Source organism: Trametes versicolor (genome assembly GCF_000271585.1).
Source record: "Trametes versicolor FP-101664 SS1 unplaced genomic scaffold TRAVEscaffold_16, whole genome shotgun sequence".
NCBI classification, from domain to species: domain Eukaryota; kingdom Fungi; phylum Basidiomycota; class Agaricomycetes; order Polyporales; family Polyporaceae; genus Trametes; species Trametes versicolor.
The window spans coordinates 59429-84853 of NW_007360336.1; the positions used below are offsets into that span (position 1 = coordinate 59429).

Below are 25425 nucleotides of genomic sequence, written 5' to 3' on the forward strand. Positions count from 1 at the left end.
AACTACGAAATTCCTGCTGGACGACGATCTCATGATGCTGTTTTGAGCGGACCCCCATGCACGAGTATGTCCGTTCGTCCGTATGAATATCCGAAGGGCCCGTGGCTCCCCGCCGAGAACTCCCGACGTAACCCATTCCTCTTGTGTCTGCTCTTTGAAATCTAGACAATTTGCTCTAGACCACCTGCGTCTATGGGTCGAGCTTCGTCATATACTAGCCCGGCCTTCCTAGGCCACCTGGTGACCGATATCTACGTACGCTCTGGGGCACACGTCTAGCATATCTCACGACAACCGAGCTAGCTTTCAAAGGAGGGCGCATTCATCTGGTCCTGGCCTCTGTGAACTGTCGGAAATGGTGCCCTCGGTGTTGGAATGCAAATCCCGACGGCCAGTCGCGGCATCCGTCGGACGAAGGCCATTTCAATACCGTCCGACGGTGTGTTCTTCTCGAGCGTCGGGCCCAAGAAGCGCTCCATGACGCAAGAGACGGAACGCTATGCTTTGCATTCTACGCTGACTCACACAGGAGAACGTTCACGAACAACTCACCGAACCCGTCGAGACCCATGACTCTATGGGAGGTTTCGCACACTGAGTAATCTCAATTCCGATTATACACGACGCCCGATCAGCTTGCCATGGCCTTCGACCCTCTTCGACCGGTGGGCGCGAGCTATAAAACGTGGATCCGGCAGGCCATACAGTCCTCGCTATCCAGCCTCCCATCCCCTCCGGGTTTCCCTGCGATACATCCAACCTTAACCGAACCACCCCCACTACTACTTTCTCTCTCTAATCACCAACCTCCACAATGGGCAACTCTGCGCTCGACCTCAACCCTCCCAACGCCACCTTCCACCTTTCGACCCATGGGTCCGACTGGTTGTGGGCAGCCTTCTCGGTCTTCGGCGTATCTTTACTTACCGTGGTCGCATGGACGTTCACTGTGCGTAATTAGGCACTGACACACGCACACTGAACGGAGACTGATCGCTATTCTTTGTACAGCGGCCACGGGGTGCACGTCTGTTCCACCAGATAGCCATAGTGGTTCTTACGACCGGCTCCCTTGCCTACTTCTCTATGGCTTCTGACCTCGGTGCGACCCCGGTCCCTGTCGAGTTCAGGGGCGAGGGCACCCGTCAGATTTGGGTATGTCGACACTGTGCCCGACAGATACCTTCAGTCTAACCCCGCCCCTGCATAGTTCGTGCGTTACATCCAGTGGTTCATCACATTCCCGCTCTTGCTCCTTGAGCTCCTCCTCGCTACCGGTCTGTCGTTGTCCGATATCTTCACGACACTCTTCATGAGCATCGTCCTCGTCATCACCGGTCTCGTTGCTGCCCTTGTGCCGAGCACCTACAAGTGGGGTTACTACACGTTCGGTGTATCCGCGCTGTTCTACATCTGGTATGTGCCGTATCGCACTGCGAGGGTGTTCAGTAAGCTAACTCACTCTTAGGTATGTTCTCCTTTGGCATGGTCCCCATACGACCTTCGCCGCTGGAGGCGTGCTCCGCCGCGGCTACCTCCTGGCCGCCGGATACCTGTCCTTCCTCCTCCTGCTCTACCCTATCGCCTGGGCATGCGCGGAGGGCGGCAACGTCATCTCAGTCACCTCCGAGATGATCTGGTACGGTATCCTCGATATCTTCGCCGGCCCCATCTTCCTGTTCTTCTTCCTTTGGGAGCTGCGCGGCGTCGACTACGCGACCTTCGGCCTCCACTCCGGCAAGTACACGGACAAGTCGGCGTATGCGCCCAACACCACCCAGGCTGCCGGAACTATCCCCGCCACCACCTCTACTGGCGCCGCTGGTAACGTCTAACCGCCTCATCACCCCGCGACCTCCTCGCTTCTACGACCTGGCCATGAAAAACCAACGACCGCCGCTTCACGATCGCATCCATGCCTATCATGCCTTACTTCATGTATCGCCTCAACTTTTAATGACGCCTAATCTTGTACTCCTTCCTTGTTGTACCACCACCTCGCTTACCGCTTCATCCCACCTCTACTTCGTTATAAAGTTGTAATTTCGCGTGTAATCCATACTGACACCAACTCAATCGCATATCGCTTGGGTCGTCTACGAATATTTTGTGGATGAGATTGTCTTTTGAGTACGATGTGCAAGTTGCTCCGACTCAGAGCCCATATCGAAGGATGCTGGATAGCTATGTAGGGCCGTTTGCGCCATCGCGTGCTATGCGCGTGCTATACAAGAGAGCGCGAATCCGCGATGGCTTATACCGATCGTGCTCTGTAATCAGCTTCCACCGCCCACTGACACAAGCCGTATATGACGATGGCACCGCTCTCCCTCCTCGTCTCCCACCGCGACCATGGCCAGCTCCGCCCCTCCCCAATGGCCTCCCGAAGTCACCGACGAGCAGCGCGAGGCCCTCACCCTGCTCGCGACCACATATGCGCTCTCGCACGGGCTCGTCTACCTGCCTCCGACGGATGGCGCGCAGCCCCCGGCGCCGACCGCTGTGATCCACGCGCCGCTCGCGCTCTTTCCCTCGCCGTTCCCGCGCAGGCAGTTCGAGCTCGCGCGGAGCCTGCAGAGCCACTATAATGGAATGTATGCACGTATCGCGATGGCCGAGGATTTCCTCGACGCCGTCATGGGCGCGGAGGTCGGCGTCGGGCGCGTAGACGAGTTCACGGGGCAGCTATGGAAGATATGGAAGCGACTGCGTAGCGAAGGGATTACTCAGGTGCGTGCATTCGGGCGGTATGCATCGCTAGGACCGTACTGGAACAAGATATAGCTTCGCCATCTAGGTCTCTTCAGATCAGACTACCTGCTGCACACGCCCGAGGAAGGCGGGGCTCCCCAACTGAAGCAGGTTGAGTTCAACACCATATCCTCGTCGTTCGGGGCGCTATCGCAGAATGTCGCCCAGCTGCACAGGTGCGCGACTCGCATCTTCACATGTAGGCAAATGCTCACATACGACGCCAGGCATTTACTGGCTAAAACGGAGTACTATAACAGCTCTCCCGTCTTGAAACTGGAGAACATGCCGCCCAATGATACTATCGCCGGCCTGGCAGAAGGCTTGGCTGCCGCCCACAAGGAGTACGGCTCCCCGTCGTATGTCTTCCCATAGCCACGGGGGTGTATGCGCTCACGTATGCTGAAGCGCATGGATCCTCTTCGTCGTGCAAAATGGTGAGAGGAACGTATTCGACCAACGGTGGCTAGAATACGAACTGCTGGAGAAGTGCGTACCATGCACAAGTGCATTCCGCTTCAACCCGCTCATGTCTCGGTCAGGCATTCGATACGCGTCGTGCGGCAAACGTTCGAGCAGCTAGCCGTCTCTGCGCAAGTAGTGCCGACGTCGCGAATTCTTCGGCTCAAGCTGCCCGGGCAACTTCCTCGCGGAGCAGAGTCCGTTGAGATCTCCACGGTGTACTTCCGTGCGGGGTACACGCCAAACGATTATCCGACTCCGGCGCATTACGAAACACGATACCTGCTGGAAAGCACTGTCGCTACGAAGTGCCCTTCCGTCCAACTCCAGCTTGCGGGAGGGAAGAAGGTCCAACAGGTGCTCACACAACACATTCACTACGAACGTTTTGTCTGCCCGCCTGCGCGTGCGGCATCAGGTCACCCAGTATGTCAGAGTTGGATGGGCATGTGGGGCTTGGACGAGAACGGCGACCAAGGCGTGCAGAAGGCGCGTCAGCAAGCTCAGAACCTGGTCCTCAAGCCACAGAGAGAAGGTGGGGGAAACAATGTGTACAAAGGAGACATACCCGCATTCCTGGACACCCTTCCTCGCGAGGAACGAGAAGCGTGGATCGCCATGGAGCTCATCCGCACACCTGAAGGCCTCGGGAACTACCTGGTACGCGCAGGAGGTGGGACCGAGGGCGCCGTGAAGACCGAGGTGGTGAGCGAGCTGGGCATCTTTGGTTGGGCGTTATTTGGAGGTTCGGATCGTGCGATACTGGAGAAGGAGGTGGGATGGCTGCTGCGAACGAAGGGCAAGGACAGTAACGAGGGCGGTATTGCGGCTGGGTTCTCGGTCCTGGACTCAGTCGTGCTGTACGACTAGAGGTCTCTAGAGACGTACAAGAAGAAGTATATACATGTGTACAACAATTTTCGTTGCTCACATACAGTACTGGCGGTGGACGTCGTGAGTTGATGGACGCGTCTGCGGTCAAGACGGGAAGTGTATACGACGCGTCTGGATCACGTGGACGCAGCTGTTCGCCTCGCGCCGACGGGGCAGGAACACCTTGTGCTGCAGCCACCACTACCGCTTGTTCCCTTTCCTCGCGTATCCGTTATGTCTTCACGACGCGAACCTATTAGAAGGGACAGAAGCAGAGACAGAGAGGATCGAAGCAGCGGCAGGGACCGCTATCCTCCCCGTGGCGCACCTCGTAGGAGCCGTTCACGGAGCCCACCCCGCCGTGGAGAGAGGAACTGGCGCGGTTCAGGTATGCGCTTCTGTAACTCGCACTGTGACTTGCGCTCAATCTTGACTGCTCGTCTGCAGACAGGAGAGACGCTCCAGGCCGTGATAGAGAGGATGATCGTCGCGACCGAGACAGGCGGGACGACCGCAGGGACGACCGACGAGACGACAGGCGGCGCGACGACCGGGACAGGAGAGACCATGGCCGCGATGCAGGACGGGAACCACTTCCGCCTCCTAGGTCCGATGGAGACAGAGTACGTGACCGGGACAGGGACACTCGGCCTGTAGACCGCGCCCCATTGCAAGACTCCAAACCCCCGCCCCGCATCGAGCCCGAGAGACAGAAGTCTGCGACAGGTAGGTTCACACCTCTCTCACCACCGAACGTTGTCCTGATGTTGTCGTCCAGGTACTCCTGAGGTCGAGGCAACTAGTTCCCGACCTGCAGTGGAACCAGAAGCATCCGCGGACGGTGCAGAGGAAGGAGAAACCATGGACGCCACCAACGAAGACGATGCGGCTATGATGGCTATGATGGGCATGTCCGGTTTCGGTACCACGAAGGTCAGCATAAGTTTGGGTGTGTCATTGCGAGTCACGATTAAGTGTGGTCTAGGGCAAACATGTCGAGGGCAATCAAGAAGGCAGCGCAGACGTCAAGAAGATGCGGACATGGCGTCAGTACATGAACCGGTATGTTTCCCTTTCAGTTGAGGAAGATCCATTACTCACGCAAGATCAACCACTCCCCTTCCGTAGGCGTGGGGGATTCAACAGGTCCGTATCTTAACTCTCCTATCACCTCACCGACTGCGAGCGTTCGCTGACGAATCGCCTATAGGCCTCTGGACAAGATCAAATAGCCCTGCGCTATTCTCTGCGCTATTCAGTACAGCCCGTTGTATCCTGATATCACTGCGGCAGTTGAGTGGTTGCCTCTTTCATATATGTATCTTTAATACTACGCTATCTTTGGACCCAAGATCATAGCGCGTTTGTGGCTCGTTCTCTGATCATGCACAGTCCGCAAGTAACCGGAATGTGTCCAACATATAGGTGAGCGTGAGTTTTGGTCGTTCCGTAGACCACACCATCATGTATCATGATCCCACAATTACAAGGCGCTCTGAGCTCACGATGTTACATCTATGGCGTGAGGAGTCCGATATATCGTCACAGTACGTAGTACAAACATGCAGCTATAGGACAAAAGGGATGGCGGACGGGAACGCAACATGAAGCGCTGAAGGAAGAGAATGGAAGAGGTCCAAGACTAAACCAGTGCTCTAGCTTCCTGCCTCGACGCAGGGCTACTACTACTCAGAAACCGTGGACCTTGATGCTGGCCTTCGCGATGCCCTCCCCGACGAGGAACGTAGAGATCTTGAGGCGTTGATCACCCTGGAGCTGGATGACTTGGCCAGACTCCTCATCATCAACGAGGGTCCCGTTGCAGGCAAATTCCTGCACGATCAGAGGTTGGTTAGCCACACGACCTCGGCGGGCGGGCGATGCACGGGCAGGGCGGCGAGATCGCGCGCGCGACTTGCCTTCTTGAATGCCTTCAAGAGCTTCTTGAGATCATACTCTGCGCGGGCGGGGGTGTCAGCACGGACTGATCGCACGACAAAAACTCGGGGGCGGCGACAGACCTTTGGGCAGGCCCTGCAAAGTCGTCAGGGTCTTGCGTCCGTTCCGCTGCTGGATACGGATGTGGATGTAGTTCTGCTGCGAGCCGACGTCCTGGCTGCTGTTGAGCGGGTCTCCCTCGTCTGCGAAGGGGTCTGTGGGCGGGGGCGGCGGGTCAGCGTCGCGATCGATAAGGCGGGCGCCCGCGGGCGCGGCGGCGCAACGCACCGAAAGTGTTGAGGTTCTGCACGCTCATGCGACGAGTTGGAAAGAGACAGGGAAGAGGTGGGAGAGCGGACTGAGTGGGGGTTGAAGGCGGCGGAGGAGGGTGTGGAGAGTTGAGTCGCGCCGGGGCCGCTATATATCGCGCCGCGCGGTTATGTAAGCCGCGCAGGCTCTTCTCCGTCCCATTTAGCCTCGCTCAGCTGCCTTCGCTCGCCTGCTCGCGCTCTAGCTCACCCACAGCCCTTGTCATCTTTTGCCGTCGCTTCCGAGCTGCCTTGTCACTCCTCACGAGCCCTCGGTAGCATTTTCTGTCAGTGCCACAGAGGCGATGCCGCCTCAGCAGGAGCAGCCGCGCGGGGTGAAGAGAAAGCCGCCCACATTCCAGCATCTTCCTCTCGATCGCGGTGCGTCTTATTCTTCGAGGCGGAGACGACCGCCTCGCTGTGCTCTTGTGCTCATGTACGTCAACTGTAGCTAAGAAGCTCAAGCAGTCGTGGGTGGAGACGCAGAAGATCAAGAGCAAATGGAAAGCACAAAAGCGTAAAGAAGGGCTCGTCGCCCCTCGGGCGCAGTTGGAACACATGCTGGATACGCCGGCAGACAAGGCTGGACAGTCGGATGAAGAAAAGGACGATGAGGCGCTGTCCCAGACTTCTAGCGCGGATCGCGCGAGTGAAGAGGGCGAGGAGGAATCCGAGGATAGCGCACCCGAGGAGGATGCTGCCGATGAAATACCTTCCACTTCAAGACCGTCCACTTCAAGGCCTGCCACATCAAGACCAAACACCTCGAGGCCTTCCACCTCAAGGCCTCCAACAGCACGTCCCACCGTACCCAAACCCAGACGCCGCCCAGGCGGTGCTCCAGAAAAGCCGGAAGAGAAGCTTACCCTTCGGGAACTTCAGGATAAAGCGTACTCTAAAGAGTCACTGCATCGTCACAAATCACACCCGCTGAAAGGCCACAAGGCACCCGCCAGCTCGAGAGGACGAGGCGGCAGGGGCGGCAGCAGCCGTGGTGCGCCGAGAGGACGAGGTGGAGGTCAGCCGGATATGGGCCTGCGCATGAAGGCGATGCTCGAGAAGATCAAACAGGACCTTACTTGACTGCCGTCTACAACACAAGGAAATGTTATCGTGCAGCGCCGTTACACTGCCTTGTTTTCCTTCCCTTCGTCTTCATCCTGTGCCATCGGCGGGTCTACACCTCCGCTTGTGCTTGTGCTCGCGCTTGCGCTCTCGGCCTTCGCGGCCTCTTCGGTTGTCGACTTGACAAACCGCTCTTCCAGGCTTGGGTGTATTGGTCTGGATGGCACCGTCGTTGTGGCAGAGATGGGTTCTATGTGGTCGCTCAAGTGGCCTGGGCTCGGGTCATCCAGCTCGTCGACCAGACCTAGCACCTTCGGTTCCGTGCCTTCTTGGGCCGCGCTAATGCCCGCGAATGTCTCGGGAAGGACGAGCGGGCTCGGTGGCGGACTCCTAGATTTCGAGCGCCGAGCGTCTTCGTGTAGGAAGGGTATGGGTGAGAACATGGGCGTGTTGGGGGCGGATACGGCGGAGGTGCTGATGGAGGGATGGCCGCTTGTGGAATACGTGCTTTCGATCTCCGTTAGAGCCGGGAAGGTGTCCCAGGAGGACGTGACCAGCAGGCACTTCTCCACCGCCCGCAAGTATTTGCCAATATACTTGTAGTGTTGCCGTGGTCGCACGCAAAGCTCGCATATGCGCTGGATCGTGAATGGCGTGCTGTTCCAGATATATAGTTAGACCCTGAACACATGTGGGGAGGCAGTCATGCGTACGCATCGAAGTCGTCTAGCTGGGCATGAATAGATATCTTCATGTCCTCCGCCGCTTTCTCGTCTAGATCGACCTTCGGCGGCGGCGGGTTCGGGTTGTTGGGATTATGATCCCGAGAGGGGAACGGAGGGAGCCTTAGTCCGCCGTTGGGGAGCTGCTGAGGCGCAGCGATCATCAACGGGGGTCGCCCCTCCCACCTCGGGCCATCGGTCAAGTAAGCTGCCATGTTCTGATGTTGTTCAGCGCGGCCGCATACAGTTCACGCGTGAACTCGGTACCTTGCTAAGCTGGTGCTTAATGATGTTACGCAGTAAAGGCCATTCTGTCCTGCGAAGCTCATGGTCGACATGCGTACTTGTGCGGAGCGTGTGGCGAGAAAGACGTACTCGACAACGTCCGTGGACGCAATCCTCTCAAGGATGTCGCCGTGTTCTGGTAGCTCAATGTGAGATGTCAATACGTGGGTTGTAAGGGACACAGCGTGTCTACCTTCTTTCCATTCAAACATTGGTTCAGCTTCCATGGTGTGGTGGGAAACGCGTGGTTAAGAGCAAGACGCGCGACGGGCGTCTCAGACTGGACGCGTTCTACCATTGGGCGCTAACGCGCGTGGTTGTTTGAGTTGGTACGACGCGCGCATCATACCCAAACTTCAGTCCGCTACTGCGTTCTACTGCAGTCAGTCCCATGGAATTACATCGAAAATTTCGCTTTTGCACTGCTGAAAGTGTCACAAGTACTATGATCATATTTCGACCGTCAGATACGTACAAGCACGTCAACAACTATCGTACACAAACGTTACATGACCGAGTCAAACACGATATTCGTACACCAAGCAGCGATTCATACACGAATGTGGGAGCCCCAGTTTAAGCAGCGGCGACCGTAGCAATGGGGGCGTTGAGGTTAACATCCGCCTCAATGACTATCTCGGGGTCGAACGTGACCTTCACCTGCGGCCCGAAGATAAGGCAGTGCGTCGACCCGCCAAAGTGGAACATCCCCAGCTGGTCGCCCTTCTTCACCACGTCCCCGGCCTTGACGGTCGCCTCGCATGTCGACACCTCCGCCATCCCGACCCCGATGAACGCGAGCAGGCCGATGGTCGGGTTGTCCGCCTGGATGAAGATGATCGTGCGGGTCGCGACGGCGGTGATGAACGCCTGCGAGAGGTTCGGGCCCGCGGCGTCCGGGTCCGGGAAGCCCTCTTCCGGCGACTCCGCGTAGTACGTGCCCGGGACGGTGACGACGCGCACGATGGTGCCGTTCACGGGCGCGTGCCAGCGGTGGTACTTCGTCGCGGAGAGGAAGGCCTGGTAGACCGTCCCGCCGACGAACTGCGCCGCGAACTCGTCGTTGTTGAGCATGTGGACGAGCGAGTACGGCTGCCCCTTGAGCCAGAAGCTGTCCGTCTCCTGCGCGTCGAAAGCGATGCGGTAGACGGTGCTCTCGCACGCGCTGGTGATGATGTCCTCGTCGGGGAAGAGGACGGGGCGGACGCCGGGAATGAACAGGCGCGTGAAGAAGTCGTCCCAGGACTTGAAGCCGTGGAAGGGCGCGGTAGGGTCGCAAACGTACGTTTGCTCAAAGTTCGGGAGCGCGGCGCTCGCCGCCGGCCCAAACCACCCGTTCGCAGAGTCGTCGAGCACGGTGCACGAAGCCGAGGAGGTGAGGAAGCTGGTCCAGACGTCGAACATGTTCTTGAAGTGCACGTTGACCTCAGGGCTCGAGAAGAAGGCCATGCCGGCAGGAGTGCCCATGGGCCAGTCTAGAATAGCATTGATGGGGAAGCCGACAAGGTCGTCGTCTTCGTAGCTAGGGGCAGTTCCAATGATGTCGTTGAACAGCTTGAACATCAACTTGTAGTCGCGGACCTACAAATCCTGTCAACAGCTGTCCCCTGACACTGCGCTTACACTCGTACCTGCGGTTTGCCCGTCGGATCGTTGTCGTACGGGGGCTTGGTGGGCACTTGCTCAAACATTTGGTTGCAATACATGTAGATCACTGGGTTGGTCTCGACGAAAGTCTGGAAGTCTTGAATCACCGGCTTAAGAGGCTCGTCGACGCGGGATGGGTGCTCGACGATGGCGATCTTCTTGTTGAGCCAGGTCTTCAGAACCTCGTCGTTGCGCGGCAGCCATCCGCCAACGCGATGTTTCACCAACGCGCCTTGCGGGGCACGAGTGGCCTTGGGTTGAGTAGAGACGTTGCGGCTCTGCATTGACATGAGCATGGCCGTCTGGAGTACGAAGAGGGCTGAACTCACCATGGCGGGACACGAAGGTATGTAATTTGTGAGAGGCTGTGGATATGTGCGGATAGCGGAGGTGCGCTGGCCTGGAAAGATCGTAGAACGAGAGGCCCTTTTATGCTGCGAGTTCGACTTGCACGATGGCACCACTCCGATAGTCAGAGGTCCGGCGAAACATCCTCCTGTCGAGCCCGCTCATCCACGTTCCTGACTTCCCTGCTCCTATGATCCACAAGACGCTCAGATGGAAGTACAAGACGTTCGTTCTCCTCACAAGCTCCGGAAGTTTACGGCCCGGTGGTGTATGAGAGAACGACTCTTTCAGGGAAAGTGAGTGCTGCCACACCAGAGTTGCGTGTATGGTAAGCTGCGTAGCATGGAAGCGAGCGCATCGGAGGGTGATGACCTCAAGGGTTTGTTCGAGCAAGACAAGGCAGGAAACCCCGGCAGTGCCAAGGTTCAAAGCAACACCTAGGTGGGCCGAGGAGCGGTTGAAGAGTGACCGAGTGGCGCGAGAATGACAATCTTAGTATCGTTGAGCATATCTACTGGGCCACTGGAACGGCGACAATAACCCGCCCGAGTCTTGCGAGGAGAGCACGACCCGTGAGGAACGGTGTCGCGATGTCTTGCAATGGCAAAGGGGACGTTAATGATGTACATAGAACTCGCGTTATAGGCAAGCAGCGCAAGGTAGGATGATGACATACCGAGCTTAGAGAATATGGCCATGTCCTGAGCCAGGCACGCAGGTGTCGGCGTTTTGGATACGTACTGCACCAGGATTCGCGAGCCGGTGTCGCGCCATGTCGTGGAAGAGGGCGCCATGGAGAGGGCTGACATCAAAGGTTCGTTCGAGGAAGGAACTCCTAGCGGCACCTAAAGGGCCCGAGTCCATGTCGAGAAGTAATCGAGCGGCGCGGGAGTGCCTCTCGCCTAGAGCGCTTGCACGATGAAACTGGCAACCGCAATCCTTTGAGGAGAATAGGTCCCGTTAGGGGCGGCGTCAAGAAGTTGAAGACGTTTGTGTGGCGGAGCAAAGTTGAAACTCTGTTACAGGAAACTCTGGGGAAGCGAGGCTCAGCGCTGATGACCGGACGGGAAGCCCTAGGTTTGCACACTTCGATATGATCGTCCTATAGCATTTTTTGCGCGGCCAAGCAAACTCCCAGACGAGCGGTGCGGCATTGGTCTATGTTGTTAACGCACCGCTGGAGGTCAAAATCGAGATTCAACGTCAGTGTTTGAGAAAATGGGCGCCATTAACCGAGTCTACTTACCGGTTTTAGTTTTCGTTGACTCTGCCCGACGCAAAACCTTGCCTGCGGCCCTCATATCTCTGTATAAGCGTTATCGACTCTAAATATATCAAAATAGTACGCGGTCGTGTCGAATGAGCAACGAGATGGCCCACCAGGAGGAGCGTAAGTCCTGCACGTCTTAATCTATCTGTACCTAATCAGCACATTCGTACCGACCTCATAACTATGAGGTCCGTATGAATATGTTGATTCGGCGCACAGTGAGATGATGAATCGAAATGGTTATAGCGAAGGTCGAGGGTCGCGCTATGCAAGTTGTGGCGTGGTGGCGGCAGGTCGAAGAACGATCGACGGTCGAAGTCCGCCAAGACGTCCTGTGACGCCGCGGGAGGACGGCACGCGCACCGAAAGCTGTGGGCCGGGATGAGCACAGCGACATACGACGCTCACACTGCCCTGCTCTCTTCGCCCACGACCGCTCGCACCTGCGGGGACCACACCTTGTCTGTACTGAACGTATATGTCCTACCAACGACTGCACGACTCCGAAGCGTACCCACTCCAGCCCTTGCCGACCGTCTCGCACAGCTACCCGCCCGACGCCTCTTCCGTTCACACGACCGCCCCGCGCCCTGCATCGAATACCACCGCGTCGCCTATGGTGCCTATGGGGAGGAGCGTTCGCTCGAGACTGGTGCTCTCGTATGCCCCGGACTGGTAAGTTTGATGATGGTGTGGTCTGACAGGCGCCTCGTGCTCACGGATCATGGTATGACGTCCAGGCTCGTGTGCATTGTACTAGCGTAAGCACTACCAACTGCTCTCATATTGTTATGCTCATCGTGCCCCTCTAGAGCTGCGTTTTATGCGCTTGAATATATCGAAGGATTTAAGAGGGAGTTCTCGTTGACCGACACTTCGTGAGTCCGCTTTATGGGCGCACTGGTGCGAACACTAATATGTCGTGAACTCAAATAAGACTACAACATACGTGAGTCCCGCACCAAGTCATGTTTAGCTCTTGTGTCTAGATGCTTAGCTATCCGTTTCCCAGGTTTGCAGTACATGAACGCGTACCAGTAAGTTGCAAATCAATCTCCTCCACCGTATCATCTCATGACGCCCCTCAGGCCCTCGCACTGTATATGATAGCCGGCGTTGCGCCGCTCGTACTACAACCCCTCATCAATGTACTCACAATACGGTCCTGGTGGGACCTGCACACTAGCTGGCTGGGTTGTGAGTGTCTTGCCACCGTACCGATGTTACACAACCATCTCACACCACGACAGTACTCCTATCCCTTACCATAACCGGGTCGATAACCCAGTTCGTTAAGATTACCGTCGGACGCCCTCGTCCTGGTGCGTGATTTACGTCCTGCTGAGCATTGCACGGAAACTTACGTGGAAGTGGCCCTTAGACCTGATTGCTCGATGCATCCCTATAGCGGGTTCTGTTGACCCCCCTCTCGGGCTGTCGACAGTAGCTATCTGCACCCAGACCGACAAACACATGCTTCAGGACGGCTGGAGAAGCTTCCCCAGTGGCCACTCGAGCTGTAGGTTCATGCAAATGCCCGCTTTGGCTTGCACTGACGAACTACCTACGCAGTGACATTTGCGGGCCTAGGCTTCCTATCGTTTTATCTCGCGGGGAAGCTGCACTTATTCGACATGCGAGGACACACAGTACGCTTCCATTCCTCGGCCTTCGGTCCCATTACGAAGTACTGACATGCGCTACGTCAGGTGAAGGCATGGCTCGCGCTCGCGCCACTTGCGGGGGCCGCGATGGTGGCCATATCGCGCACGATGGACTACCGGCACCACTGGCAGGACGTCCTCACGGGATCGCTGCTCGGCCTGGTGACCGCGTACTTCTCCTACCGCCAGTTCTACCCGCCGCTGTGGTCCGAGATATCCCACAAGCCGTACTCTCCGCGCATCAAGCGCGGCAGCCACCTCCTCCCTACGCATACGCGAGACCCGTCTGAGGCAGAGGTGCTAGCGGAGATCGCTCCTAACCGCGGGGATATACGTCCTCGAGCTGAGAGGCGCTATACGGACAGGCCAAGTATAGGCGACGAGACGACTATGGCTGCTACGACGCGCCCTGTAGAGTCCATAGATGGCGTGGATACGAGGAAGGAGTCGTGGCGCGAGTCCCGTTACGATAATGCAGAGTAGTTGCTATAATATGAATACTTCCCGTGACCGTATATCTAACGCTCAGAATAACGATGTCAACGGGCTTGAAAGTGAGCTTGCATGCGGGCGGCGTTCAAGTTGGCGATAAAGACACGTTGCGCCCAGATGTATCGGAAGCCAAAGCATTCTGCTATACGTCATTCTTCGAGCTCAGATTGCGACCTTCGAGGACATGCGAGTGACCGGCCGGATGATGGGGGGATGCACACCGGATAGCAGGATGCGTTGCCTCTTTTACAAATAGCCCGTGGGCTGGAGAGCGAGATGATGATAGGGGGATGGATACAACAAGAGCAACCCTACGAGAGCGAGATCACTTCTGGTACGACCACACGTTCCGGAGGACTGCGTCGGGTTGCATTGTCAGTACGAAATCGAGAGAGCGAGGGATGCAGACACTCACGACCGGCCTTCGTCGCGAGACGGTTCAGGGAGTCGTCGCTCTCGCCCATAGCCCGGACCGCACCGCTAAGCGCGAAGGTGGTGGAGGTGGAGAGTGCCCGGCCGTCCGCGTCGACATCAACAACGCTGATCTGGACGGAGGCGTGGTCCTTGGAGGTGATGAGGCGGTCTAGGTGGCGAGTATGTTCAGAATTCTGCCGCACGTCGTTCCGAGATTTTTTGGCACTCACTGGTCGCCGCGCACTTGCGGGGGACGTAAAGGTCAACGAGAATACCCTGAAAAGTGACGCAAATCGCTCAGTTTTTCTGCGAGACGTCTCCGAGCAGCACGCATACACACCTGATCGTTCTCCATGGCTAGAAAGTGGACTTTTGGTGCGGCGGGGCGGCGGCGGGCGTTTGCGGCGGTATACAGAGAGCGTAAGGTTAGAAACTGTACAGTTGCAGGTTTCTGTTTGGCCTTCTTTGGTCGCCTGCCGAAACGGGCGCGCTCTGGGCGGACCGCGCGGCACGTGACGGGAGGGATGACGCGCCGGCTACGCGCGTCTGGCGCCCGCGGCGCAGCGGACGGGCCCTGGGACGCAGCAGCTCGGCCGCGATTTATACACCCATGTCCCTCTGATGCACGGATCGCCACAACCACCCGCTTTCGACGGCACCCTCTCCACGACATCCGTGAGTAGCACCCGCGTGCGGCCCGCGCCGAGCTCATGGGAATCGCGGCAGGTGGACTCGATGGTCGAAATCAAGCGCAGTGACCTTGACTCCCAGGATGCGCTCGCGGCGCCCGGATCTGCAGAAGCCAGCCCAGATGATAGCAAGTACAGGCTTATCTACAGCAAGTCCAAGGTGTACGTCAATCCTACCGCATATGCGCGCGACAATATCCCGGGCTTCGTTGCCCTCGTGAAGAAGGCGAGCGGACAGTGGCTACCCCGCACTGTTGCACTTTGGCTAACCACCGCCACAGGAAGCAGCGCAGCCAATATACCTCCTCGCCTGGATCCCCGAGTCTCTCCTGAACGAGAAGGGGCCCACGGAATGGGACAAGTTTGCCAGAGTTGAGGAGCATTCGGTCACGGAGGATGAGGATGAAGGTCGGTACCTGCGCCATGTTCAACATACGGATTCTTACGCCGCAATAGATGCTGTCCTCATCGACCTTCCCATTCAGAGGCCAGAGTCATATGCGTTCTCTGTTCCCCTGACCTCAATATACTCCCTGATCGTCAGCCCTCCGTCTCTCTCTTCATGGTGTAAGCCATTCCAACCAGTATTTGGCAGTCTCATCTGACTCTGGTGGCCAAATTAGACGGCTCCATTGCAATCAACCTCATTAGCGGGTCAACGCTGCCTACGCTTCACTTTCACGATGACGAGTCGCGCTCTTTCACCTTGCCCGCCAAGTCTCCTGTCGAGTCGCGTCCAATGTCCTATCCACCGCCGCCCTCAGAATCGGCGCCCAAGGGGAGTACATGGGGTGGCGAAAACCTGCTCACCAAGCTCCGGTCCTACTGCCACATCTTGCGCTCATGTCTGCAGTCTAACCTCTACTTGATTGACCCCTCTCGAGACGACATTGAGACTCATTCGACGCCTCTCTTCTCTGACGATGCCGTTGACGACATCTTGGCTCAGTCTTCATACGCGAACTCCCACTCTCCTATCCCCGCTCACCGCCGGCCAAGACCCCTGTCGACGACAAATAATCCGTACTCTGAACGATCTTCCATTCTACACAAATCCCTCTCGCCGGTCTCGACCTCGTCGGCTTCTGCCTCGCCAGCCCGTCTTGCACTCTTGCAGTCATTCTCCCAGATTACACGACACGCAGCTCACGCCGCACAGCACATTCTCTCCCACCCTTTAGCGAAACCGATCATACCCCACCTCCCTGACCCAGTGAGGAGTCTCGTTAACGCGAATGGCGACCTTGAATGGGGCAGCTGGGTTGAAAAGGGTGGGGTTGGCGAGTTCGAGAGCGCGCGGGTGTACCTGGCGAGGTGGGCACGGATTGTGGCTGAGGAGGGCGAGCGGGCGCGGTTGCGCGAGGCTCAAGCGCTTCCTGCCGGGACGTCGGACCTCGCGGAGGAGGACTCGTCGCTGGGCATATTTGAGCTGCTGCAATCTACGACAAACCTGCCGAGACCGAAGTCGTCGAGGGACCCTCAACACCCAGTAACAAAGGATACGTGGAGCAGTTGGTTTGATTCTGAGGGGGTCCCGAAGATTCGGAAGGAGGAGATGCGAAGAGAGGTATTCCGGAGGGGTGTTGTGTCGGACATCCGGAAGGACGTCTGGCCGTTCGTGTTGGGCGTTCATAGCTGGGAAGATAATGCCGCCCAACGGACTCGTGACTGGGAAACCAAGCGGTATGTTGCGGCTAGCCAGTTTCAAAGCGTCACACTGACCCTTGTCTCAGCGAGCAGTACCGCGCACTCAAAGATGAGTGGTGGGGTGTTCCCGAAGTGTTTGAACGACAAGACATCATTGAGGTGCGTCGCCATGCTCCGTTCGCCATCTCTGCATTGACTTATAGATCTACTATTCCAGGAGCGACATCGTATCGACGTCGACTGCCGACGTACGGACCGTACACAACCTCTCTTCGCGCAGACAACACCGTCGACCGAAGACACCGAGAACGAGAAGGGCATGCACATGCGGTATTCCACGATCTCGCCACAGCTCGGGGACATCGGCGCGCAAGCACCCACGAACGAGCATATCGAGCGGCTCGCGAGTGTCCTTCTGACATACAACTTCTATGAGAAGGAACTTGGTGTGTCTGATGTCGTCTGCATCATTCCAGAATTCCCTGGCTAAATTGCGGCGAAAGGTTATGTTCAAGGGATGTCCGATTTGTGCGCGCCTGTCTATGTCGTGATGGGCGGCGACGAGGAGATGACTTTCTGGTGCTTCGTCGAGATCATGGAACGGATGGTGCGCGTCACTTTGGCATGCCTTTCCGATGCGCTCGCTGATGCACTAGTACAGAAACATAACTTCCTCCGAGATCAGAGTGGGATGAAGAAGCAACTGTCTACCCTGCAACAGCTGATCTCTGTCATGGATCCGGAATTGTACCGTCATCTCGGTATGCTTCAGCGCACTATGGGTGCTTCTCCCGGCTCACACTATGCCTTGCAGAGAAAACTGACGGTCTAAATCTGTTCTTCTGCTTCCGGTTCGTTGAGGTATCTACTAAACCGTTTAGAGCGTGTGCTTATACTCTTTCCAGGTGGATTCTGATCACTTTCAAGCGGGAGTTCCCATTCGACGACGTCCTCCGGTTATGGGAGGTCCTCTGGACAGACTACTACAGCACGCAGTTCGTGCTCTTCGTCGCACTGGCGGTTCTCGAGTCCCATCGTGATGTCATTCTCCGATATCTGGTCGAGGTACGTTCGTCCCTATGTCATAATGAACACCGCTGATCAGTGAGTCTCCCCTCAGTTCGATGAGATCCTGAAGGTATGACTTACGACAGCTAGCCATCTGGCGTTGAGCTAACCAAATTTGGCTGCAGTACTGCAACGAACTCAGCATGTCGATTGAGCTCGACAGCACGCTCGCACAGGCGGAAGTCTTATTCCTTTCCTTCTCTCAGCTAGTCGCCGACATCGACCGGAAGGCGGCAGAGACATCGTCTTCGGCGAAGAACATCAGGCGACGGCGCACCGACAGCGTGAGCGCTGCCCCGCCAGTGGAGATCAAGCGAACGATCATTAGCGAGGAGCTGCGGGAGCTCTTGAAAGCAGGCCAGTGACCCTCGGTGTACTGTATCATATCGGACAGGTTGATTTGTTAGACCAGGATGTACTATATACGAGCGTACAATAGTTGTATGATGCAGCATAGAAGCCTTCACACTCCTCCGGCGCATGCGCGAACGTGGTGCCATGCAACACGACCAGGGTGAGTCTTCCCTGAAACTATCAGTCATAGCAACGCCGGGCTCACGCACGTCAAAATGAAGTTCTCCAGTGTAGTTTGACGCAACTTAGGTGGGACAGTGGCGGTTTCCACATCCACGTCACCATGTCGTTGGGATTTCCATGCGCGGAGGCTCGTCAATAAGATATACTACGGCGCTAGGTAACCTTCCTGACACCGAGAATAATACAGGATTACACCGCCGGTGAGTGCAGAGCTTCTGTTAGAAGTTCGCCATCTCTCGTGTATCAGACAGCCGCTGTTCACGCAGTACGTCGCGCAAGGTTTGGAGGTTGCTACCAGACTGAACCATCATACCGCCCGGCTGTCGACCATACGCCGTTGACTACCATCGTACGCATAGCTGCACCTGCGCATGCTGGAAAAGGTATTGTGAGTTGAGCTCGCGATCCAAACCCGTCGCATGCACGCTGACCAGAAAGCAGGGTACGATTCCTTTACGCGGCGTATGGCCATGACACGCCCAAAATTGGCGGATTGTATTCACGATACGACTGATACACTACAGTCAGCTCAGGTGCATGATGATGCATTGCCATGGTCCGCGTATGACGAGAGGTGCATCGAATGCAATGTGTCTGGCCATAGCAGCTCAAATTATGTGAGCTCAATGAATGCAAACCGTTCACTAGGATCCGCGATCTGTTCCAGGGGCATCCCGGCGGGCGGTCAGCGTAGCTATGTGTATCCTGTCTAGATGGTACACACTGCAATATGCAACATAGCGACAAACATATCGAGGTGGGTGTGCAGAAACTTTGGGACTCTCCTGCTCGAAGCGGCCGAGCAAAAACGCGTCACCTGAGCGATTCGAACACTCGCGGGCAAAGCCCAACCGCTAGCAGCTATAAATAGCAGGCGATCCCGTTAACCACTCCGGCAAAGTGACTTTAACTCGGGACCGTAGCGTCGTTATATAAGCTTTGACACTGAAAGCGTACCGTACTGTGGATGCTACTTTAAGCTTATGTGGTTTGTCGGACGGCGCCGCGGGTTTCTTTTCAACTGCAACTTGCTCTCCTCACAGCAGTGCTGCTGGTACTCGTGTGGTAGCAACCGCGCAGTTCGGCGTATTCTCAAGACTGCGATTCGTCATGCCATAGCCGACTTGAATAGGCAACGTCCTTGCTCCAAGTTCAGCGAGCTCAATACTTGCGCTGCCACACCTCCGAGTGAGTCACTGGCACGGTCAAGATCTGGATGGAATTGCTCCGAGTCTCCTAGCCGACCGGGAAAGACGATGGTCAGTGCTTCTACCGTCCAAGTTATTAGAATGTTGTGTAGGCCCGCTGACGGTTGACCTGTAGTCTTGACAAAAAAGAGATGTATCTCTGAACACTGTTATGCACAGCGGCGCACTGCTGTGTTTAGCAGAAGGCCTGCTACACACGTCGTAATCTACCTGGCACAAATATATACCTGAGGCCGCCGTTTTATTCCGACTCTTCCGTCTCCAGTGTGTTTATGGAGTAGAAGACATCTACGGAGGACGTGAGTACTGGGCTGCATGTCATATGTGCTCACAAGTAGCGCACGCAGCTCTAAATGAGCGTGTGCATGGGGGGTGATAATTTCTTATTGGGCTTAGCAGGAGCCTGATACAGAATATCAAACCGCATTGACGGCGACTCTCTATGGTAGGCTCGTTCCCCTTGCATCCTCAAGTTCAGGGGAGCAGTAACAGTGGTGACAAGTACTGCGTATGACTACTTAAGCGAGCGTACTTCTCATGGACATCTTTGTCTTTTAACTCTCCCCCACCGCAGCATGAACACGACGACAGACAGCTCCGATTATCAGTGGGAACTAGTGGAGGAATTGAGCACCCAGCTGTGAGTACTTACTGGAGCTTGCAAGATCCTGAGTGACGAGTGTACTAATCACCTTCTCAAATTAGGCCCCTAAATTATGTGAACTTGGCTGTCTTCGGTACGTGTCGGACTTGATACTGGTCTCGGGATGGACTAATCAACCCTGCAGTCATCTTTCTTTTTGAGTATCTCATTACCATCGACTGCGAAGTTCGCCTTGCCTGGAGCCGCAAACTGTCGTGGGCCAGGCTCATTTTCCTGCTCAATCGATATATCGCTCTTTTCCTCTATTTTTTATCCTTGATTCCTCTGCTTCCAACCGGAAATCTTTTTGTGAGCAGCACCCTCTCCTTACTCTACCCGTCGCTGACATGATTATCTCAGGGGCAAGTATCCACGCTACTACATCCAAAATACGAGTAAAGATAACCGATGCTCCTCGTATCCAGTTGCGAAGTGATCATATTCATGGGGCAGGCGTTCACTGCGATATTGTACGCCGTCTGGGCAGGTGAGTCCCCAGCGTTGGAGTGCGGTGATTCGTCTGCTCATTGATTTTAGCGTTCTCCGGTCTACGTATATATGCCATCAGCAGTCACAATCGACTTGCTACACTGGGGGTCGTGTCCTTCGCTGTGGTCCCTGTAGCCACTACTATCGTGGGCATATCGCATCCGTATACCAAACCCAGCTGAATCTAGTCCCTCCCAGTATCTTGAAAGACAGAGCGTACACGTGTACGATCCAATTGTAGGTTGCGTGGCAGAGTTAACGGTGTCTTCGATTCTACTTCGCAAGTGCGTCTGTTTTCTATGCCTCCCTATGGCTGCACTGCTGACTTAAGTTCTCAGCCGTACGTTTTACCCGTGTTATTTTTATTTTGCATTGGCTGATGGAGCCCTGACGCAGTTGTCATACTCATACGAGGGTGCTGGATCGCGTCCGAAACCATCGTGATCGCCGTGACATGCCTGAAGATTAGGAACAAAGCACTTTTTAGCCTTTGGACGAGCTCAAGCACATCGTTTACGGAATTGGTGCTGGGACAGGGCATCCTATATTTTGTGTATGTCATGCTTCCACTGCATGTCCTGTTTGGTGTGGAATTTACGTGCGTTCCCAGCGTGCTCCTGTGTTTGAACGCGGTGCAGATCGTCTTCGCGTTCTACGAAGACACATTCTCCCTGATTATATTGTTCACGGACCCGTACGTCGCTCGACCCAGCCAATGATATGCGCGATGGCACTAACACTTCGCGTGCGACAGACTCACCGCCATCCTTATTTCGCATTTCTACTTTGCTTTGGATGACCTGCAAGCACAGCAGACTACGACGATGCTGCCCTCCGCGCGACACACCACTCTCCAGTTCGCAGCCAGCAAAAACACCGTGAGTATCACCAATTGCTCTGTCCCCGAGAATCCGCCACTGACATCCCTCCCGGATGCAGGACGGGACGCATTCGGGGGGTAGCTGCAATGATGACTATATCATTTACGACGCACAGATCAAGGACGGGCTCCCTCCGCCAGTGCCACCAAAGGATGTATACAATTAGACGTCTTCGACACCGGGCGTATAGACTGTAAGATATGTAGGCTGTATGTGTGCCTGAATTCATCTGCAAAGTAGTTCGTTGTACTGCATACTTCCTCTGGAACCATGATATCGTGTAAAACTCGTGCACATCCGAGTCCTCGTCGGGTGCTATGGCACCGACGTAAGTCTCCCCCTCGTTCAAGATGGCCAGGACGCTTCTCATTCTCATGCCAAACGTGTTTCTACTCACTTTCAACTCGAAGATCTTAGCACAGGTGAAAGTCGCACCTCCATACTGATGAAGCAGGACGCAGACGAAGTCTTCGTATGTACATTCCCGATTACTGTACAATTTCGTTTGTGTTGTCCGTCTGCACTTTTTACGCCGCCGCCTCCACGCTCGCGGACTCGGCCAGGAAACGTGCCATGTATGCAATCAGTTTGTCGACCTCCTGTTCGGTGACCGCGTTGTATAACGAGACCCGGACGCCTAAATGTAGTGTCAGCACAAGTCAAAATGGTGGGAGTAGCTCGCGTCCAACCTCCAACGGATCTACAGGAAGCAATTAGCAAACGATGAGTAGCGTTTACCTGAAAGCATGACCGACCTGTGTCCCTTGAGGCCCTTCATGCCCTCCTTTTCTGCACCGTCCAGGAACTTCTTTTCCGCGCCCTCTCCGAGCACTTCGAAGACGGCGTTCATCCAGCTCTCGGAGCCCTGCTGTACCTTCCTCCTGAAGACGCCCTTTTGCTCTCCTTCGTGCACTGCGGCATAGAGCTTATTCGCTTTACGCCTGTTTACCTCTTCGTAGTAGGGCAGGCCGCCATTCTCCTTCATGCGTTTCACCACGAGGCCGGCCATGTAGATCGCGAGTACCGAGGGAGTGTTGTACAAGCTCCCCGAGTCCGCGAGCGTCTTATACGAGAGAATGAGGGGCACGGGGGCCGCGCCAAGCTTCGCCGCCGCGTCGACGTCCACGATGCAGTCCTCCCGGACGATGAGCACGGTCAGACCCGCAGGGCCGATGTTCTTCTGCGCGCCCGCATAGATGACCGCGTGGTCCGCGAGGCGCGGGATCGGGCGGCACATGAACGACGACGAGTAGTCCGCGATGAGCGGCACGAGCGTGTTCTGCGGGAGGAGGTGGAACGGGAACGCGGCGGGGCTCTGCGCGTCGTGCGCGAACTCGACCCCGTCCACCGTCTCGTTCTCGCAGTAGTAGATCAGCGCGGGGTCCGCCGAGAACGCGAACTCCGCGTGCGGCGGGATGTTGTCGAACGCCTTCCCGTCCTTCGAGTACACGCGCGCGTCGACGACCGTGCGCACCGTGCTCCCGCCGAGCCGCCGCGCCTCCTCCGCGGCCTTCTTGCTCCACGAGCCCGTCACGACGTAGTCGAGCACGGTGTCCTCCGCGGAGGCCTGCGGGCGTAGCAGCTTGTAGCGCGCGAGGAGGTTGAGCACGACGGCGGAGAATTGGCCCGTGCCGCCGCCCTGGGTGAAGAGAATACGGTGCGTGGGCGGGACGTCGAGCTGCGTGCGGATGTCGCGCTCGAAGCCGTCCAGGAACGCCTGGAACTCCTTCGAGCGGTGGGAGATCTCCGCGATGCCCATGCCTGTGCCCGCGAAGTTGACGAGCCCGGTTTGTGCTTCCTCGAGGACGGATAGTGGGAGCGCGGACGGGCCTGCGCCGAAGTTAATTACTCTGCCGTGGTCGGTGCTCATCGTCGTCAGGGTCTCAGAGGGAAGGAGGGAGGATCGTCGTGGTAAGAAGGAGAGATGAGGGGTGTCCGGTGGATCGGGGGCACAATCTATATGGCGACTTTGACTCGGTCGCTACCAACCTCCACGGTCTCGTCTAGTCCTATATTAAGTGACTCATGAGCTGAGAACTGGCCTCGTTTGAGGCCGAGGCGTGCACACGGTATGCGCGCATCGTGATTTCCCAAGGAGTGTCCTCGAAGGATGCGTGGGTGGCGGCAGTCCGAAAGGCAGTCTGTACAGCTAACGAGAGCGCCTTTACTCTCATGGTGGCAATTACCCTCGAAAGGATATCTCGATCGAGCCGACACAAACACACGCCCCGGGCGCTGTCAGTCTATACAGTACGGGGAGTAGTATTCGTTCGGAACATTGAAATACATGCGTACATCGTGAAGTAGCACATTATACGTGAAACTCGTAAGCATCAGCCACAGCAAATAGCGATATCGACAGAAACGGAGAAGCGGAAAGTTCGAGAGCGTAGAGGTCGAGGATGAAAGCGAAAGAGGAGGGAAGACTGAGGGAGGAGAGGATGGGGGAGTGATCTGCAAGTGTGTTGCGCATATAGGAAGGCAGGGGGTTATGTCTGTGGAGAGAAAACAGGAAGGAAGCCAAAGTAGATGAAAGCTCGGCTGAACGTCAATTCAGCGACAGCGATATATACGACGCCACAACGGTGGCGAGTAAGCAGATTAAACGTATATGGCAGTTGTCCATCAGTACGATAGCAAAGTGACATCAGCCGCTGAGGGGCTCGAGATCTTGCAGATGGAGATGGGGATGGGAAGATTGGTCGATGATGCGACAGATGGAGGGTTCGTGGCGTCGTAGCCGTACACAGATGGGAAGATCGGTTCATGAGGCTCTTGGGGCCAATAAAAAGGTATGCAGCAGAACATGGAAGATGGGATAGATGATTGCGATGCGGTGATGTTTGAATGCGAGGTTAATGCGGGCGAGAGATTCCAAAGACGGCTAGGGGCGGCGTGGCGGGGACCGGGGGCGGGAGGGGGGCGCTCAAGGCGACGGTGTTATGTCCACCCGCCTCGGAGGATAGTCGAGGTCCGACGGGAAGATCGGGCGAAGACCGTGGAAAATGACCTCCGAATGGTCGGCGTACGGTCTGGGAGCCGGCGTCTCAGGAAACTCGTCCATTGACACGAATGGGAAGGGAATCGGCGAAGAACGCTCCTTGCGCGTGGGAGTGGATGGCGAGAGGGGGTCTGAGCGGAGGGAGGTCTTACGACGGCGCATTGGTCCAGGCCCCCTCTCCTGCCAGTCCGCGTTGAGGAGCGAGAGGTCGGCGATGTCCCAAGGATCGGTGTAATCGGGCTCGATCGTCAGGGCAGATATCCAGGGGAGGTCGTCGAGAGATGAGAGAGGTCTTGGGAAGGTATTGATACAGCACTCTGCGCGAGTGTGGCGGCGACGCGCCGAGCGGGTTAAGTTAGATGAGAGGCCTCGTCGCCTCTTGGTAGGGCTACAAGGAGCAGGCTTGGATAACTGCGCGTATGTCAGCACGGGATGGTCGGAGCGCGCGCATATAACGAGCTCACCTTAGGGCGTCCTGCATCCTCCGGCAACCGGAATGGGGACAAGAGCTGCGGAGGGCTCTTGAGGGATCGAGCGTCCGGAACGACCTGCTGCGGGGTGAGAAGGTGCTGTAGAGACGCGTTGTATGCGCTACTCACATAGAAGGGGTCGTCGGCAAGATCACTGGGCTGCGATGGGGTCCTCGGTTGTGTTGTGCGAGCGGAGAACTTCGCGGCCGCAGTACGCGGCTTGGGCGTGGCGAGGGACACCATATTGGAGAAGGAGGCGGGCTATGGGGCAGGCAACGGAGGCCGGGAGGTGCTTGGGCAGGTAGGAGGCTGGGAGGAAATAAAGATAGAGAAAGCGAAGATGGCGTGGAGGCTTTAAAGGGCGGACTGGAGGAGGCAGGTCAAGGCAAATGGGACATAGCGGGGCGTCACCCGAGAAGAACAATGGGGAACTGAAGAGAGAGGCGAAACGCGCACCGACCGAGAGCAGCTGTATTTACCGCCTCCCCGTCACGCCCTAGCGCCCTCCATTTTCTCGGGCGCGCGCTCCCTTTTCGGTCCCTGCCCTCTCTCC

General features: G+C 56.5%; 14 protein-coding genes and 1 non-coding gene across 15 annotated transcripts; 7 read left to right on the top strand and 8 right to left on the bottom strand.

Moving 5' to 3' along the window:
* Nucleotides 1-59: 59 nt before the first annotated feature.
* On the bottom strand, nt 60-775 carry TRAVEDRAFT_61434 (uncharacterized protein). Its single transcript, XM_008047071.1, has one exon. It carries the CDS (start codon nt 727-729, stop codon nt 538-540), a length of 192 nt encoding a protein of 63 aa, XP_008045262.1. The 5' UTR covers nt 730-775; the 3' UTR covers nt 60-537.
* Nucleotides 776-814: 39 nt separating this feature from the next.
* Nucleotides 815-1835, top strand: TRAVEDRAFT_136901 (heat shock protein 30; the record flags this gene model as incomplete). The annotated part of the gene is made up of 4 exons (XM_008047072.1): nt 815-949; nt 1012-1155; nt 1211-1425; nt 1469-1835. The coding sequence occupies 4 exons, from the start codon at nt 815-817 to the stop codon at nt 1833-1835; spliced, it is 861 nt and encodes a 286-aa protein (XP_008045263.1).
* Nucleotides 1836-2340: 505 nt separating this feature from the next.
* On the top strand, nt 2341-4120 carry TRAVEDRAFT_175838 (glutathione synthase). The gene is made up of 5 exons (XM_008047073.1): nt 2341-2730; nt 2785-2927; nt 2979-3110; nt 3160-3240; nt 3294-4120. Exons 1-5 carry the CDS (start codon nt 2353-2355, stop codon nt 4081-4083), a joined length of 1524 nt encoding a protein of 507 aa, XP_008045264.1. The 5' UTR covers nt 2341-2352; the 3' UTR covers nt 4084-4120.
* A 170-nt stretch (nt 4121-4290) lies between these two features.
* TRAVEDRAFT_61437 (uncharacterized protein) lies at nt 4291-5427 on the top strand. Its single transcript, XM_008047074.1, has 6 exons — nt 4291-4474; nt 4534-4812; nt 4865-5019; nt 5072-5148; nt 5215-5232; nt 5297-5427. Exons 1-6 carry the CDS (start codon nt 4321-4323, stop codon nt 5316-5318), a joined length of 705 nt encoding a protein of 234 aa, XP_008045265.1. The 5' UTR covers nt 4291-4320; the 3' UTR covers nt 5319-5427.
* Nucleotides 5428-5491: 64 nt separating this feature from the next.
* Nucleotides 5492-6403, bottom strand: TRAVEDRAFT_175840 (eukaryotic translation initiation factor 1). Its single transcript, XM_008047075.1, has 4 exons — nt 6313-6403; nt 6108-6239; nt 6006-6043; nt 5492-5919 (listed from the first exon to the last, which is right to left on the bottom strand). Exons 1-4 carry the CDS (start codon nt 6338-6340, stop codon nt 5776-5778), a joined length of 342 nt encoding a protein of 113 aa, XP_008045266.1. The 5' UTR covers nt 6341-6403; the 3' UTR covers nt 5492-5775.
* Nucleotides 6404-6637: 234 nt separating this feature from the next.
* On the top strand, nt 6638-7415 carry TRAVEDRAFT_136591 (uncharacterized protein; the record flags this gene model as incomplete). Its single annotated transcript, XM_008047076.1, has 3 exons — nt 6638-6713; nt 6784-6981; nt 7177-7415. The coding sequence occupies 3 exons, from the start codon at nt 6638-6640 to the stop codon at nt 7413-7415; spliced, it is 513 nt and encodes a 170-aa protein (XP_008045267.1).
* Nucleotides 7416-7456: 41 nt separating this feature from the next.
* TRAVEDRAFT_40842 (PPP4R2-domain-containing protein) lies at nt 7457-8631 on the bottom strand (the record flags this gene model as incomplete). Its single annotated transcript, XM_008047047.1, has 5 exons — nt 7457-8054; nt 8111-8337; nt 8387-8435; nt 8495-8540; nt 8598-8631. 5 exons carry the CDS (start codon nt 8629-8631, stop codon nt 7457-7459), a joined length of 954 nt encoding a protein of 317 aa, XP_008045238.1.
* Nucleotides 8632-8980: 349 nt separating this feature from the next.
* Nucleotides 8981-11193, bottom strand: TRAVEDRAFT_54134 (uncharacterized protein; the record flags this gene model as incomplete). Its single annotated transcript, XM_008047077.1, has 4 exons — nt 8981-9985; nt 10036-10329; nt 10381-10451; nt 11076-11193. The coding sequence occupies 4 exons, from the start codon at nt 11191-11193 to the stop codon at nt 8981-8983; spliced, it is 1488 nt and encodes a 495-aa protein (XP_008045268.1).
* A 1032-nt stretch (nt 11194-12225) lies between these two features.
* TRAVEDRAFT_61441 (acid phosphatase/Vanadium-dependent haloperoxidase) lies at nt 12226-13823 on the top strand. Its single transcript, XM_008047078.1, has 10 exons — nt 12226-12344; nt 12410-12430; nt 12482-12547; nt 12607-12618; nt 12682-12706; nt 12758-12866; nt 12920-12991; nt 13051-13188; nt 13242-13318; nt 13379-13823. The coding sequence occupies exons 1-10, from the start codon at nt 12286-12288 to the stop codon at nt 13814-13816; spliced, it is 1017 nt and encodes a 338-aa protein (XP_008045269.1). The 5' UTR covers nt 12226-12285; the 3' UTR covers nt 13817-13823.
* Nucleotides 13824-13918: 95 nt separating this feature from the next.
* TRAVEDRAFT_175850 (40S ribosomal protein S21) lies at nt 13919-14635 on the bottom strand. Its single transcript, XM_008047079.1, has 4 exons — nt 14580-14635; nt 14470-14515; nt 14241-14408; nt 13919-14182 (listed from the first exon to the last, which is right to left on the bottom strand). The coding sequence occupies exons 1-4, from the start codon at nt 14592-14594 to the stop codon at nt 14151-14153; spliced, it is 261 nt and encodes an 86-aa protein (XP_008045270.1). The 5' UTR covers nt 14595-14635; the 3' UTR covers nt 13919-14150.
* A 339-nt stretch (nt 14636-14974) lies between these two features.
* Nucleotides 14975-18008, top strand: TRAVEDRAFT_40846 (RabGAP/TBC; the record flags this gene model as incomplete). Its single annotated transcript, XM_008047048.1, has 12 exons — nt 14975-15154; nt 15210-15336; nt 15385-15495; nt 15552-16611; nt 16662-16734; nt 16793-17021; nt 17079-17182; nt 17237-17336; nt 17390-17426; nt 17481-17640; nt 17696-17713; nt 17769-18008. The coding sequence occupies 12 exons, from the start codon at nt 14975-14977 to the stop codon at nt 18006-18008; spliced, it is 2439 nt and encodes an 812-aa protein (XP_008045239.1).
* Nucleotides 18009-18991: 983 nt separating this feature from the next.
* On the bottom strand, nt 18992-19085 carry TRAVEDRAFT_t266. The gene has a single exon. It is a non-coding gene; the product is annotated as a tRNA-Ser (tRNA).
* A 1060-nt stretch (nt 19086-20145) lies between these two features.
* Nucleotides 20146-20382, top strand: TRAVEDRAFT_136581 (uncharacterized protein; the record flags this gene model as incomplete). Its single annotated transcript, XM_008047080.1, has 1 exon — nt 20146-20382. A coding segment is annotated over one exon (237 nt), but the record flags the coding sequence as incomplete, so codon positions are not given.
* A 1468-nt stretch (nt 20383-21850) lies between these two features.
* On the bottom strand, nt 21851-23310 carry TRAVEDRAFT_156844 (phosphoserine aminotransferase). Its single transcript, XM_008047081.1, has 3 exons — nt 22157-23310; nt 22091-22101; nt 21851-22038 (listed from the first exon to the last, which is right to left on the bottom strand). The coding sequence occupies exons 1-3, from the start codon at nt 23269-23271 to the stop codon at nt 21929-21931; spliced, it is 1236 nt and encodes a 411-aa protein (XP_008045272.1). The 5' UTR covers nt 23272-23310; the 3' UTR covers nt 21851-21928.
* A 356-nt stretch (nt 23311-23666) lies between these two features.
* Nucleotides 23667-25237, bottom strand: TRAVEDRAFT_75520 (uncharacterized protein). Its single transcript, XM_008047082.1, has 3 exons — nt 25002-25237; nt 24867-24950; nt 23667-24813 (listed from the first exon to the last, which is right to left on the bottom strand). The coding sequence occupies exons 1-3, from the start codon at nt 25113-25115 to the stop codon at nt 24328-24330; spliced, it is 684 nt and encodes a 227-aa protein (XP_008045273.1). The 5' UTR covers nt 25116-25237; the 3' UTR covers nt 23667-24327.
* Between the last annotated feature and the right edge of the window lie 188 nt (nt 25238-25425).

Excerpts from the sequence above, each read along its gene's own strand:
- TRAVEDRAFT_61437 (XM_008047074.1), top strand. The coding sequence starts at position 4,321 with ATGTCTTCACGACGCGAACCTATTAGAAGGGACAGAAGCAGAGACAGA. Across the intron at positions 4,813-4,864 it reads GAGACAGAAGTCTGCGACAG|GTACTCCTGAGGTCGAGGCA; the intron begins GTAGGTTCACAC and ends GTTGTCGTCCAG. Across the intron at positions 5,020-5,071 it reads CCGGTTTCGGTACCACGAAG|GGCAAACATGTCGAGGGCAA; the intron begins GTCAGCATAAGT and ends AGTGTGGTCTAG.
- TRAVEDRAFT_61441 (XM_008047078.1), top strand. The coding sequence starts at position 12,286 with ATGGTGCCTATGGGGAGGAGCGTTCGCTCGAGACTGGTGCTCTCGTAT. Across the intron at positions 12,345-12,409 it reads CTCTCGTATGCCCCGGACTG|GCTCGTGTGCATTGTACTAG; the intron begins GTAAGTTTGATG and ends TATGACGTCCAG. Across the intron at positions 12,867-12,919 it reads GCACACTAGCTGGCTGGGTT|TACTCCTATCCCTTACCATA; the intron begins GTGAGTGTCTTG and ends ACACCACGACAG.
- TRAVEDRAFT_75520 (XM_008047082.1), bottom strand. The coding sequence starts at position 25,115 with ATGGTGTCCCTCGCCACGCCCAAGCCGCGTACTGCGGCCGCGAAGTTC. Across the intron at positions 24,951-25,001 it reads TTGCCGACGACCCCTTCTAT|GTCGTTCCGGACGCTCGATC; the intron begins GTGAGTAGCGCA and ends ACCCCGCAGCAG. Across the intron at positions 24,814-24,866 it reads AGGATGCAGGACGCCCTAAG|TTATCCAAGCCTGCTCCTTG; the intron begins GTGAGCTCGTTA and ends ACATACGCGCAG.
- TRAVEDRAFT_175850 (XM_008047079.1), bottom strand. Across the intron at positions 14,409-14,469 it reads CCGCAAGTGCGCGGCGACCA|ACCGCCTCATCACCTCCAAG; the intron begins GTGAGTGCCAAA and ends CTCGCCACCTAG. Across the intron at positions 14,183-14,240 it reads TCTCGCGACGAAGGCCGGTC|TCCTCCGGAACGTGTGGTCG; the intron begins GTGAGTGTCTGC and ends AACCCGACGCAG.
- TRAVEDRAFT_175838 (XM_008047073.1), top strand. The coding sequence starts at position 2,353 with ATGGCCAGCTCCGCCCCTCCCCAATGGCCTCCCGAAGTCACCGACGAG. Across the intron at positions 2,731-2,784 it reads GTAGCGAAGGGATTACTCAG|CTTCGCCATCTAGGTCTCTT; the intron begins GTGCGTGCATTC and ends AACAAGATATAG. Across the intron at positions 2,928-2,978 it reads AATGTCGCCCAGCTGCACAG|GCATTTACTGGCTAAAACGG; the intron begins GTGCGCGACTCG and ends ATACGACGCCAG.
- TRAVEDRAFT_61434 (XM_008047071.1), bottom strand. The coding sequence starts at position 729 with ATGGGAGGCTGGATAGCGAGGACTGTATGGCCTGCCGGATCCACGTTT.
- TRAVEDRAFT_156844 (XM_008047081.1), bottom strand. The coding sequence starts at position 23,271 with ATGAGCACCGACCACGGCAGAGTAATTAACTTCGGCGCAGGCCCGTCC.
- TRAVEDRAFT_175840 (XM_008047075.1), bottom strand. The coding sequence starts at position 6,340 with ATGAGCGTGCAGAACCTCAACACTTTCG. Across the intron at positions 6,240-6,312 it reads GCAGAACCTCAACACTTTCG|ACCCCTTCGCAGACGAGGGA; the intron begins GTGCGTTGCGCC and ends CCCCGCCCACAG. Across the intron at positions 5,920-6,005 it reads TCTTGAAGGCATTCAAGAAG|GAATTTGCCTGCAACGGGAC; the intron begins GCAAGTCGCGCG and ends CTGATCGTGCAG.